The 12,852-nt window shown below is 37.0% G+C and overlaps 1 protein-coding gene across 14 annotated transcripts in view; it reads right to left on the bottom strand.

Moving 5' to 3' along the window:
* Positions 1 to 126: 126 nt before the first annotated feature.
* CACNA1D (calcium voltage-gated channel subunit alpha1 D) overlaps positions 127 to 12,852 on the bottom strand; it is a 220,274-nt gene continuing 207,548 nt past the window's right edge. For all 14 annotated transcript variants that reach the window (XM_071813160.1, XM_065845268.2, XM_071813153.1 and 11 more), the window contains 8 exons: positions 12,420 to 12,536; positions 10,529 to 10,896; positions 10,206 to 10,232; positions 9,128 to 9,277; positions 8,324 to 8,487; positions 4,495 to 4,616; positions 3,401 to 3,721; positions 127 to 2,330 (listed from right to left, as the gene is read on the bottom strand). In XM_071813160.1, the coding sequence (XP_071669261.1) occupies positions 2,037 to 2,330; positions 3,401 to 3,721; positions 4,495 to 4,616; positions 8,324 to 8,487; positions 9,128 to 9,277; positions 10,206 to 10,232; positions 10,529 to 10,896; positions 12,420 to 12,536 (1,563 nt within the window). In that variant the 3' untranslated portion in view covers positions 127 to 2,036. The remainder of the gene's footprint in view (positions 2,331 to 3,400; positions 3,722 to 4,494; positions 4,617 to 8,323; positions 8,488 to 9,127; positions 9,278 to 10,205; positions 10,233 to 10,528; positions 10,897 to 12,419; positions 12,537 to 12,852) is intronic.

Below are 12,852 nucleotides of genomic sequence, written 5' to 3'. Positions count from 1 at the left end.
CTAGGATAGTGTAGACTGATGACTGAATTCCACACCTTCCTTCCCGTTCTTCAAACAGTGCAAACAGAGTTTAACTTTTAGAGCTTTGTGGTGAAAAACTATTAGTAAAAGAAATCCCAAGTATAATAAAATTATTACACAGTTTTATTTTGAAGAACATTTTGCACTTTTTTTTTTTTAATACAAAATGATGTAGGTCAAGAAATAATTTACAAACCTCTAAGTTCTTATCCTGGCATTTGAAATAAGAATGATTTCAGAGGAAGTCTGTAAGCTATTCATAGGAAACTGTCATTATGTACAAAATGTTTATTGACATGTTTTAAACAATACATTTGTAAAAATGTGAACTGGATTGCTATCAAGCATATGAACTACAGGTAAAACCTGGTAAGATGACTTGTTACAACAAGTCATTGTTATCCAGTGCTAACAAAATAGACAGTAGCTTTCAGTACTATTTTATTTCCCTCCAAGGTTGTATTAGCCTCAAAGTCATTTTAGGGTTTTACTGCATTGTGAACAATATCTAAGCCCTCTCTTGATTGCATAAAAATAAATCTTTGAAGTAGTACACATAGGACAAAAGAAAGGTAGAGGCAATAAAACTGTATACTTCTTATATAATCGAGGTTTTTGGTTCTGTGAAGAATCATTTTATCGTATTTCTTTTCTTTGCAAGCGCAGTAAGTAGTACAGAAGTAAAACATTTTCATTCACCTGTGAAATAATTTCTGCCCGAGATGTTTCCTATCGAAGTAGGGTATGCAGGTAATACACTATGTCAAAACTAATTATCTCATGACCAGTGATATCCTGGCATGAACTTGCCAATTTTTAAACTATTTTAATATTTATTTTTAGCATAAGATTAATACAAAAATAAAATTACAGCTTATTTGTCAATCAAAAAAAATTAAAATAACTTTAAATATTTACCTTTCCAAGTATAAGACTGTAAATAGTCAACTGTGCATCCCTTACGCAGAGAGATTCATTTGACTCAATTATTAAAAAAAAAATCTGTTCTGTTGCCAAGTTCAAACTTGACACTTTATCCCAAAAAGAGATTTACACTGAGAGGTGGCTTTACTTAAATATTTATGCTATAGATCTATATATTCCAAGTAAAAATACTTATATCTAGAATTCTGTGGAGAGTTACAATAATTAGGGTCCATAAATATTGCTGCAGTTCAATTACGGTACAATAATTACAAAATATAGAACATCTCTTTACAAATACAAATCATTGTATATTACAATTCATTTACAATAATTTCTACTATATAACTTTTAGCAAACTATCTTATCTAGTTCTACTATAACCTGGTTGCAAGTGCATTAGTAAGAATGCAATTATTCCAGTATATTTTGCCCTTAATGTGATAGTCATAAAACAGACTATCTGAATGATATATTCCTATGTAAACTGATGTTACATATGACAGATTATTCTTTACATAATTTCTTTTTCCAATGATCTCTAACAGGTAGAGCATGACAAACTGTATTTTAGAAGAGCATTAAGAAAAAAGAAATCGGGAGGCAAGTTTGAAAACAATGTTAGAATGGATATGCAGCGGGTCACTGATATGCTATTGAGTACTGAGGTAATGACATTATTGGTTGTCATCACTCGTGTTGCTGTTTCCCACACAATTTTGTGCTGGACTTATACAGACATTTTCATTGACAAAATCCTGCTCTATCATGAAGGACAGCAGCACAAAGCTGAAAGACAGGCAAGATATTACACCTCAGAATCCCACTATAGCCCTCAAAAAACTGATTGTCACAATCTGCCTGTTTCAAAATGACCGTATTCCTACAGAAGAACCGAAGATTCTGTGGGAGGAGACTTGACGTACTGCAGCTCTGATCACATTTCAGCAACCTGGAGATAATCAATTTATTAGTTATGGCTTCCTTGAGGTGTGACATCACTTGTACAAAACTTCCCTCCAGCTAGTGCCTAGCATCTTTAAACTATGAGGCACTTTTTCTGTTATTAAAATCATTTTCCTTGTTAAATACTATAAGCTCGTAATGCATATCATTTCATCAGCTAAATCTTCTTCATATCGTCCCATTTCTGGTTCTTCATCACTGTAGCCAGGACCAAAATCTTGAAGTTCATAATCTTGTCTGCTTAAAATGGGAAACATATCCCCATTGGTCCCATTGCTAATATTTCCATTGAGAAGATTACTTGCTGCACTTTCCATCTCGTCAATAGTCATGTCACAAGCATCAGCAATCTCGTGTTTCGTAGCTGAAACAAATTTAGGGTCCTTTGCATACCTTCCTAGGCCTTCAGATATAAGTACCTGGCAGATGGAAAGGAGAGAATGAGAGATACAGTGGAACTACAGAACAGACAGGACACAGAATCACAGAATCATTTTGGTTGGGAGAGACACTCAAAATCATCAAGTCCAACCATTCAACCACAGCAACACTTCTCATTTGTGGAAAACACTGGAAAGCCCATGGAATCACTACAGCAACCCACAGTAAAACTGCCCAGGCAAAGAACAATCAAATCAACAACCAAATGGCTCCAAAACACATTGTATCAGCCATGTGGTAACGTAACTGATAATGCAATACATCCGATTTCTCTCTTTAGAAATTTGGCAGTAGTCTTTGATAAACATCAATCATTAGGCTGATACACTAAAGACAACAGTTAATATAGTTAATGTATGGTGCAATTAAAATAGTTGCCTGAAACATAGAATTCTAGATATGTTCTCAGTACTTTAGAGTACATGGAAGAAAGATGCCCAAGTCCCATTTGCAAATAAAAATTAATGACGTATATTGCCTAGCTCAAAGCAATAGAAAGGAAGTGACGGAAGCAAGAGCAGTAACTACGATTCAGAAAAGCTACATAGACTTTATCTTCAAATATTTGTTAATATAACGGGGAATTCTTAACATTCTTCAGTACACCTACAAATCAACCCTCATCATTGCATTCAGTACATTGATTCATAGACCTCTTGTTCTTTTATTCAGATTACTGCAAAAATGGTGATGTATTTCTATAGAAACAACATGCATATGCATAATCTCTTCCCTATCAGTCATGTGAAAGGACACTTCATAACAAATCCTTACCTAGAAAACTTAAATTTAATTTCAAAGCTCTTTGAAATCTCTCCTGTTCTCTGACACACTAACGCTAAGGTTTGGATTCCATAGAAATCCTTTACTGCATGACAACTATGAATAAATCCCCGTCTTTACCTAAATCCAGGTTTGGGCTTTGAAACTGAAAATACTACATTTTCAGAGAGATAATGTGGACTGAATTGTACGGTTTTTAAAGCGAACAAAAAAACCTGAAGAGACAGACACTCTTGGCTACTTCAGAGGTTTCTGTAATACTTACCGCTTCTACCAAACTGTCTGCACTCCTCTGCTTGTCACTATGTTTATGCCTAAAGTTATTAGGTACAGTTAAATTGGCTGGTGTAAATGTTCGGTAGGAAATATCAGGGTCATCCGTGTACCATGAGCTCCTGTGCAAGGATGGCAGGCTACCATTCATATGCTCTGTAGATTCAGCCCTATCAACCTGGATTAGAGGTGTGTAATACGGGGTACGGTCCCTGTTGGGAGGGGTGGCAGGAGGGGTAGCCCAGGAACGCGTTGAACGACTTGGTGAATGTTTATGAGCTTTGCTGGAATCCAGACCTGCGACAGCCATGACCTGGTAAGGAGAAGAAATTTAGAAGTTAGTGATTTCAAATGCCTTAGTCATACCCATTTCTCATTTCAGCAGTTAGTTCAAACCAATTGTTCAGGCAGCAGTTATGCAAAGTTAATATTTCCTGATGTATAACAGTCATGTAAAGGAGGAACAGGACTGAAATTGTCAAATTGACATGATAAAATGGCATTTTTCTGTTATTATTTGGATCACAAAATCTTGGTATCAGCATTAATAAATAAAAGTAATTGCTAGATAATATATTAAACAAGGAAAGCAAAGTGCAGAAACATTCTTTCTGTCCTGTAGGGACAGGCTAGGAGGCTGTCAGCATTTTCCGATCATCCTGGATGGCGTCTCCAGGCAGTGGAAACTGCTGTCTTCTCAGGGTCACGTCAGGGCTGGGGACTGAGCTTCCAAAGTGTGTGTTGTACTTGCAAATTCTCACAAATGGAGCTGAGTAACTGCATAGGCAAAGATTAACAGACACCTGCCACATTATGCAGTCCCACCTGAAGTTCCTTGAGGCATCCTGACTCTTTGTGGACACTTGGAGAGTCATAGGTGCAAGCTACTCAATTTGCATGTTTTGTAGGTCTATGTTTGAGAAGCCTTGTGTCTAGCAACTACAAGCCTACACTTGGCCTAGAAGTTGTGCACAGCCAAACTACATAACACACTAGTACTGTTTCAAACAACAGTGAAAGGCAGAATACAATACAGAACCTGGAAAGATGTAATTCATTATTAGTTAAATGAGATTTTGTGTTTACCTGCTGTTGCATTAAGTGAAGTGGTAAAGCAGTGCGATGGTGGAAATTAGGAGAGAGCGGTATGTCATCTTGACTGCTTTGTCGGCGGAGGCATTCAAAGTTAAAGGAAGATCGTCTATTTGCTACAGGGAAACCATAATTCATTAGGAAAATAAACTTTTTCTCAAAGTCTATTATTTCCAGAATTCCAATGTGAGTCAACTATCACACAAATGCATGTCTCCCAGTAAGAAATAAGTTGTGCTAACAGAAGCAAGCAGCTGGTTACAAGATAAAGAAGTAAATGCAGTCATAGATGAAAACCATATGAGCAGCCTAACATGACAGAATTAGAAGCAGCTGTTTCACAAAGCAAGCTTGTGTTACACAGCAGGCTGGTTCAGACAATTAACTTTGGAGTTTTGCTGTAAACTGAAAATAGTTACAAAAAGAGTTTCTTTCTTCTCCATGGTTTTAACCTCTTCATTCTAATGAACCAGACTTCCCAAAGGAAATACCAAATCCCCGGTTCCTTGGAAGCAACGTGCAATGTGAAAAACCATATTCAATTCAAAGTGGACTCATGTTGTCAATTCCTGATGTTTATTCTGTCATTACAATGATAAGCCATGGTCTCTACTGCTATTATTCGTATAAATGCTAGAAAGGAAAAAATACAAATCTAAACTAGATCAAGATGTTGGTGAAAGCCTGCAGAACGATGGGAAGCAGTGCACGTGTATCATTCCTCTGTCTTAGCTTCAGTGGGAAGAAAACCTGGACACTGAACAGCAGCTGGAATCCAGGTACATCCTCACAGATGCAAGCACCATAGTGGAAAACTGGAAAGAGCCTGACTGTACAAAGCAATGACAGAAAATTGTGCTCTGTTGAAACTATTCTCGGTATCTTTTTTCCCAATGCAAAGAATGTTGTGAACAGAATTGAAGAGTTAAGTGCCATAGACTTCGGATTCCTCAGAGTTTTCACCAGACAGTGCTGGATACTTACAATCAAGGTTGCTTACAGAGCCACTGGACTAAAGGAGGCACCTCCAAGAGGTGATTCAGCCCACCTAATACAAACTTTATGTCTCTTTCCATTGTCTCAATGGTAAATCTAAATACGGGAATGTAAGCCTTAGCTCCTGAACCTAACAAATGCTACATGTCCCAATACCAAAAAGAATAAAAAGCAAACCAAAAATTCCCCTCATATAAAACAAGACACTTCTTTGCATATGTGTCTCCCCAGGAAAGAATCCAAAAGAGCATCTTAATAATTTTTCAGTACACTTCTAGAAGTTGCTTAAATATTGTGGTGATCAGTTTGGTATAAAACCCTTCACAAAGCTCAGTTTACTAATTACAGTACTCAGCCAAAGCACTGTATGCTATATTAACTTGGACTGAATCCTGATGCTTCAAAAACTGTTTGGTGCAGTGTATTTTTTTTTTCTTTTTTAATGTAAAACAACAAGGCTTCCTCCACAGGCCAAAGAGCCCGTACACTAGTTACAGATAAAAGGTTTGAGCTTCTTTTAAAAATCTACTGAGTGTTCCTGAACATTAAATATATAAGTTCTGACTGTGCTCTTCTGACATTATACTGGTGTAAGTCAAAGGACTTCCTACATTAGCGTTACACAACTTACATCAGAACTCTTATCCTAGGGTGTATCAAATACCTCTTATCTAGCACATTTATCTAGTCTCTGGTACGTGAGAGAAAAAGTGTATGCTTCCTCTAAAGAAATGCCTGCTTAATACTGTCACAAAAACTTTATCAGAAAAGTTAAATGAATCCCAAAGGCTGCAGTCAGAGGAAACATTCAACCCTCCCCCTCGCAACACCTCCGTGGGAAGACTCCAGAGGATTTTTAGAAGACAGTTGCTCTCCTGCAATGTATGGAATGAATATACAAAGCATCCGTCTATTTCTTTGGCCTAAAATTCCTCTGCTATCAGAAAATCTTGTAGAAAGATGTATGGAAGCCTCCTTTCACAGTCTCCTCTTTGTCTGATGTCTTTTCCTTCTGCCACTGGAAGAGAGCCAGCAGCTCTCTGTACACTTCACTATCAGTCATCTGAGTTATCTACCCTCTACAGTGCAAGACTCATCTTTCTGCTTTTTTCCATCTGTAACCCTTAAAGTCAGAAAGACAAGTAGAAGACAGCATTACTACTCTTGTTGTAAGGAGCTGAGTGCCAAAAGTGAGGATCCAGCACTGACAGTATTGCTGGAGAAACTTTTCTTTGATATATAATACTATATTTAGCTGCTGCCCTTTACTACGGCTTTCTGTAGCTTTAAACAGCCTGAAACTGTGCTTTACACATTGCATGATGAGCCCATAACACTTTTATCTGAAACATTTTTTTTAAATCTATACTTGCATTTCCTTTAGGGTGTTTGAGACAGGAAAGGACCAAACCCCATTTCCCTACCCACAGGGTCCTTACAGTCTCACTTCCATAATGGACTGTGACTTTGGCTGCCAGTATCGTCAGAATGAAAGACAACTCTGGTTTCACTAGAAAGCAAATCCATCTTATAGCAGACAAAACGTGGAAACTCTTCTAGAAATGATCCTGCATTGTCATGTCCAGATGGCACTGGCTACGCGGCATCATCCAAAGACCCACATAACAGCCCAGGCTGCACTGACCACTCCATGTGTCACAGTACTTTAGGGACACCATGGGGTTGCATGGAGCTGAGTTTTGTTTCTTGTGCATCAATCCAGTGTCTTAATTTTAGCCTTAGAAAAAGTTTTATTTTACACCTCACAACCCCAAGTGCTTCCTCTCTGTGAAGCGTCAGAGGTCAAAGACCAAAATTCAAGAGCTTTGAGTCTGTGCCTGCTTTCACCAGAGGGTTAGCACTGCTAATCTCTCAGTATGGCCTGGAATATACTAAAACAAAACTACAAGATAAGAAGCGTTAGAGATTTTAGAAATGCAGATAAGGCAATATTGTGCTTGTGATAAGGGGGAAACAAGGGAAAGATCTAATGGGGAGAATAAATGAAAATTGAAGAAACAGGTAAAAAAAAAAAGTTGACAACACTAATGGAAACATTTTCTCCCTCGGAAGAAACACAAAATATTAAGCATTATTCCTGAGATGGCAGAATAAAGTACCAATATGAGTCTGAAATAAGATGCTAAGCCCAGGATAACACTTTCATTTTTCACAGGGACTTGAGAAACTCATGTTAAAAAGCTAAAGCACTTCAAAAGTAAGGAAAAAACCCCAAACCAAAGCACCACTAAGCTCACTCTTGGCTCTCTTTTTTTCTGAAAATTATCCTACTTCAGTCTCTAGTGTTCCATAAAACAGCTGGAGGTGAAGATGCATATGGAACTGATCACAATGTTGTTCAGCAGCACAAGTGACAAGAGACAGGGGCAGCGCCAGCAGCTGCGCCCCTGCAGAGACCAGGGCAGCGGCTCACGCAGCACTGCACAGCTGGGCTGGGAACAGCGGGCACATGGACTGGAACTCCTGAGCAAAGTTGCAAAGCAACCCACTGCTTCATTCTACCTTGCTCTTTCTTCTTTCATCAAATGAAGTTAAAACTGGCAGTTAAATTTGTTATTTTTATATTATTAGATGAGTGAGGCAAGAGATACTAGAAAGACTGACTTGTAAACTCAGATCCATACATTCTCTGAGCAGTATCTCAGGATGGACAGATATTTCTGCTATACACAATAATCCACTAGCAACATTAATCAAGAAATATGTTCAAAATCCAACCTAATAAGAAGCCTTTTTAAACTGGAACATATCTGAACACATTTCAATAATTCTGGATTTGCAAACAAATTGTTCTTAATGTACTTACGTGTTGGTGTTGGAGGTAGCAGCCGTCTCCTAGGAGATCTTTTTGTGTCATAACACATCTGTGAATCATCTTCCTCAAAAAAACCATGTGGGTGATGGTAACCTTTCGGTCTCTCAAAATCTGAGTCATGGCAGTGGTATCTACAGTGGTAATCATATGCATGCCTGCATTCGAGATACAATAAAGAAAACATTTCCATGAGTTTCTGTGAATCGATCTATTCGATTTCTTCTTGCAGATTTTCAAATCTACTCTTTCTCTAGAAAGATACCCAAACAATACATGATATAGTTACATGACTCAATTTTAAAATCCAGTTTCTCTATGCAAACTGATTTTGAGATAGCAAGCATACATAAATACATAGTTACATAGCAAGTTCTCTGGTGAAATTTGTATCAAATTATATTTTTAATGAAGTTATCCTTACCCGTACAGGCTAAAATGCAGGACCCCTAAAAATCTAAAAATTCCTCTATCTGATCTTGATCCTTCTTTCACTGTACTTGAAATTTTATTTATAAATGAAATGCTTTTTTGGTTATGCATTTTCCAGTTTATACTCAGTTAAAGGAACTTTGTGCTTTCCTTTGAATTTAGTACAAAAGTTTTGCTGAAGTAAGCACCTGATGCCAAATAGAAAAGCTCTTTGGTACACACACTATTCCTATTCACCATTTTACTTGCCAGCAGTTGTGGAGCATCAACTCCCTTCATTTTCAGTATAAGTGTGCTTAGTACAGCCTTTACAGATATGTACCTAATTTATTGAAAGATTTTTCCCAGGTTAGCAAACATGCTCACCTGCTTCCTGACAACATACTGTCTTCCTCATAATATTCTTCTCCACTAAAATATTCCTGTTCTCCCAAATAATGATCATCATTGCAATAGTCTTGAACTTCACGTTCTTCACGGCAAATAGTAGGCCGACGCACATCACCAGAGTCAGATCTGTAAGTGGCAAAAACTTATATTTTTTAATATTTTATAAATTGTATATTTTATACACAGTTCTTTTAACATGCTTCCAAGGAAAGAAAAAAATAAGACAAGCATTAACAGCTCTTCTGTTGTCTGAATATGGTGTAATAGTAAATTGCGTAGAACTGCAGTTCAGAACATGACCATTTTATCTGTTTCTGAAAGATGACCTCCCTTTATTTCCTTATGCTACAAATAGGAAAATGATTAATATGGGGAAGCTCAGTGAGGTCAAGTACATTTAAGACATTTTTACAAAATATTGACTCAGAGTAGTTTGAAGAAATACAGCCTCTCTCAAATGTCTGAAGTTTGCCAAATAGCCAAAATATGAAGGAGCACTCATTGAGGTATTCCTAGAAAAATCTGAAACAGGTATGCAAATCTAGACACTAACAACTACCACTGAATAGACATTTAGCAATGCACTTCAGATATCACAATATATCCTATTTTTAAAAGTTGTCTTAGAAAATATTCAGACAGAAGACCAGGAAAGATTTTGGGTCCCCTAAAAGTGGAACTGTACATATTAATATTTATCAAAGCTAAACTGAGTGTTTTTTCCAGTCTTTGCAAGCCAATTTTAAACTAGGGCTACCATCAAGTATGTATGATCCTTTGTCTGTTGGAAACTGCATGAGCCTGCCTGGACTTTTAAAAGGGCTTAAATAATTCTGAAATTTAACAGAAGTTTATCCTTTTATAAAAGACAGTGGAAAAATTTTACTTAGAAATCATCACTTAGGTTATTAAGCATATGCATTGTCATACAGTTACTTTCGAAAATTGTACTGTACAACAAAAGAAAAGGAGAAAAAGGAAAATGAGAAAAAAAAAAAACAACTAAACAAACCAAACTTTATCCTTTTCAGTTACATAAGCAATATCAACTCACCTAATATATGTTTCATAGTAGCGGGTTCTACCGGGTAAGCCATGAAAATAAGGAGAAAGGTATTATAAAATCAGGTAGTTTAGAGAAATTCATTGGTGATTACAGTGTCTGTGATGTGACTAGTAATTTTACTTTAAAGAAAACTACTACTTTCAAATCTTATTAAAGTTATTTACATTTCCCATACATCAGAGCTGTATTTTAAGTATGTTTAATACATCAGAAATGAAGCTAAATACACAAATCAGTTTCATGTAGCATAAGCTTTCTTATAGCATATTACATAAATTTATTTTAATGCAAATACATATTTGTAAGCTTACCTCCTACTACTTGGCCTTCTACGCTTCTCACGATCCGTTCTGGAGTAAGAATGGTAACTGTTTTCAGATCTATGCTCATGATTTCCAAAATTCGTGTGTTTTCCATGAACAACTTTGGACACATTGGCATTATTGAGATTGGCGTTTGTGGAGTTTGGAACGTGCTTTCCTACTGAGTTGTGATTATGGTGATTGTGGTATACAGAATTTCCTGCCTGAGGATACTTATTTTTCTCAGTATCACTTGCAGATGGAATTGAAGGCCGTTGAACATGTAAGGGACGGTGTGTGGTGTTGATCTGTTGAAATGAATCTCGTCTGTCACGGCTAATATGGTTAATGTGGTTGCCAAAGAGGGCACCGTTCCTCTGTTTTAAGGGAAGAGAAAAAAACTTACATCAGATACCTTAACAGAACGTACTTTGACAGTGATAACTTAATTTTCTCTCCTACATGCAATCCAAAGTAGCAATTCAAATAATCTGTGATTGTTCTAATCTTACAATGCTTCCGATGGGATCTCCTGAAGCGACAGAGATGTGATTGTGACAGTGACAATATTTGTATTTCAGAGACCAATCAGCATTATGCTGTGATCATTATTCTTTTTCCATACAACTGAATGTGACATCCAGCTTTCTCCATATTTTATTATGGAGGAGAAACTTAGATCCCAGTACATGAACATGCACCAACTTCCTCAGACAGGGATGTGTCTGCTTGATCATTGAGAACCCTTTGGTGGAATTCTCTCCTATTCTCCCAGAGCATCGGTTTGCAACAGGTGTCACTCAGACAGGATGGAGTGCCATGCAACAGCTCGCAAGCATGTCTCAGGCAGGTAACGTTAACCTTCAGTGCTCCCATTCTTCCTTCTTGCAGAGGTACAAGAAAGAGTAGTAAGTCTTTACCAGCCCTGAAGAGTGTAATGGATGGTGAAAGAGAGAATAAAGTGCCAGGTTATGAGTATGACATGCAGCTGTCTTTTACACCTGACCCAGGTCATGTAGCCTCCCTGTCTAGGCAGGCGTGGGCTTTGGATGACAGCAGTCTGTCCTGAAGCTCAGTCTAGGGAAGACAGGAGGTAATGATGGTTGGCAGAGAAATGCATCTACTGATGGCCGCTGCAGCACTGTCTCCAGTGCCACATCCTCTTTTTTTGCAAAGGACAATAGCAAGCTATGGGGCTTCTAATTACCGCAGAAGCATGCTTTTACATTTGCTTCTTCTGAAATGCTTGTGAAAAATTACATTTTCTTGCTGGCTGACAAATGGTTTGCAGATCATTCCTAATTGTAATCCTGATTGTAATACCAACTTTACATGTTCACCATTAGACTGAACAGCTCTAGCATAAAAGAAAAACACTAAACTGTTTTTCTCTCTGGTTCTTATTGATATCCCTTACAGGAAATCGGAAATGGCATTTATGTTTAGCTGACTTCTGTGTAATTCCAGGCATTCTTTTTAAAATATGCATCTCTGTGTCTGTTGTGCTTTGGCTGCAGAGAATCACATTCTCTTCTTCCTATCTACCACTGTAGGAGTTAAGACTTTTCTAGCTTAACCTTGCCATTATCAAAATTTGAGATGGGAAGGTTCACACTTTTTCTTAGGATTGGCTTAAGAAAAAAATAAGAATTACTGAGAAAGAATTAGGGGCAGGAGAAACACATTGCAGGAACTACTTCCTAAATTTATGAAGAGATGCAAGTGTCTCAGTAATACCATTTTTTTTATAGATACATATAAAATAGACCTATTTATAAAATATTTATATTGCTCTGGTTTGAGAGGATTTCTTATTATTCTTCCATATTCAGGGATAAGTTCATTTTTAAATCTCATATTATATGATAAAACAATTCACGTAGCTGTGTTCTGACATTACTTTATAAACATCTTCCTCCTCCTCTGGATTGTTTTCCTCTGGTTCATCATCTTGCAAGTCACAGGATATAGCTCGGCGTATTTCAGGGCCAATATCATGAAGTGTCCTTAGTCCTGCCTAAATCAATGACAATATCAAAATATATTAGGAATGCAAATTCTTTTTGGTTCTTTAATTACAGGTGTGTAAATTTATTTTAAAGGACAGTTAACAAATTTTTGTATCCTGAGACCCATGGAGGATGCATCCTACTATGCATTTTTTAGTTGTTATTAATAAAAGACTTATATTCCAGTACAACCTTGCTGAGGTTATCATGGTTGTATTATGACAGTGTAGATTGATACTGACTGTGGAACCCTATGGAAATAAAATTCATCTTATAATAAAGTATAACTAATCAGCAAGAATTATAATAAAATGCATTTCAATG

Source organism: Patagioenas fasciata, chromosome 10, assembly GCF_037038585.1.
Source record: "Patagioenas fasciata isolate bPatFas1 chromosome 10, bPatFas1.hap1, whole genome shotgun sequence".
Lineage (NCBI taxonomy): Eukaryota > Metazoa > Chordata > Aves > Columbiformes > Columbidae > Patagioenas > Patagioenas fasciata.
Note: the sequence above shows the minus strand (reverse complement) of the source record. Positions and strands in the feature narration are given on the sequence as shown.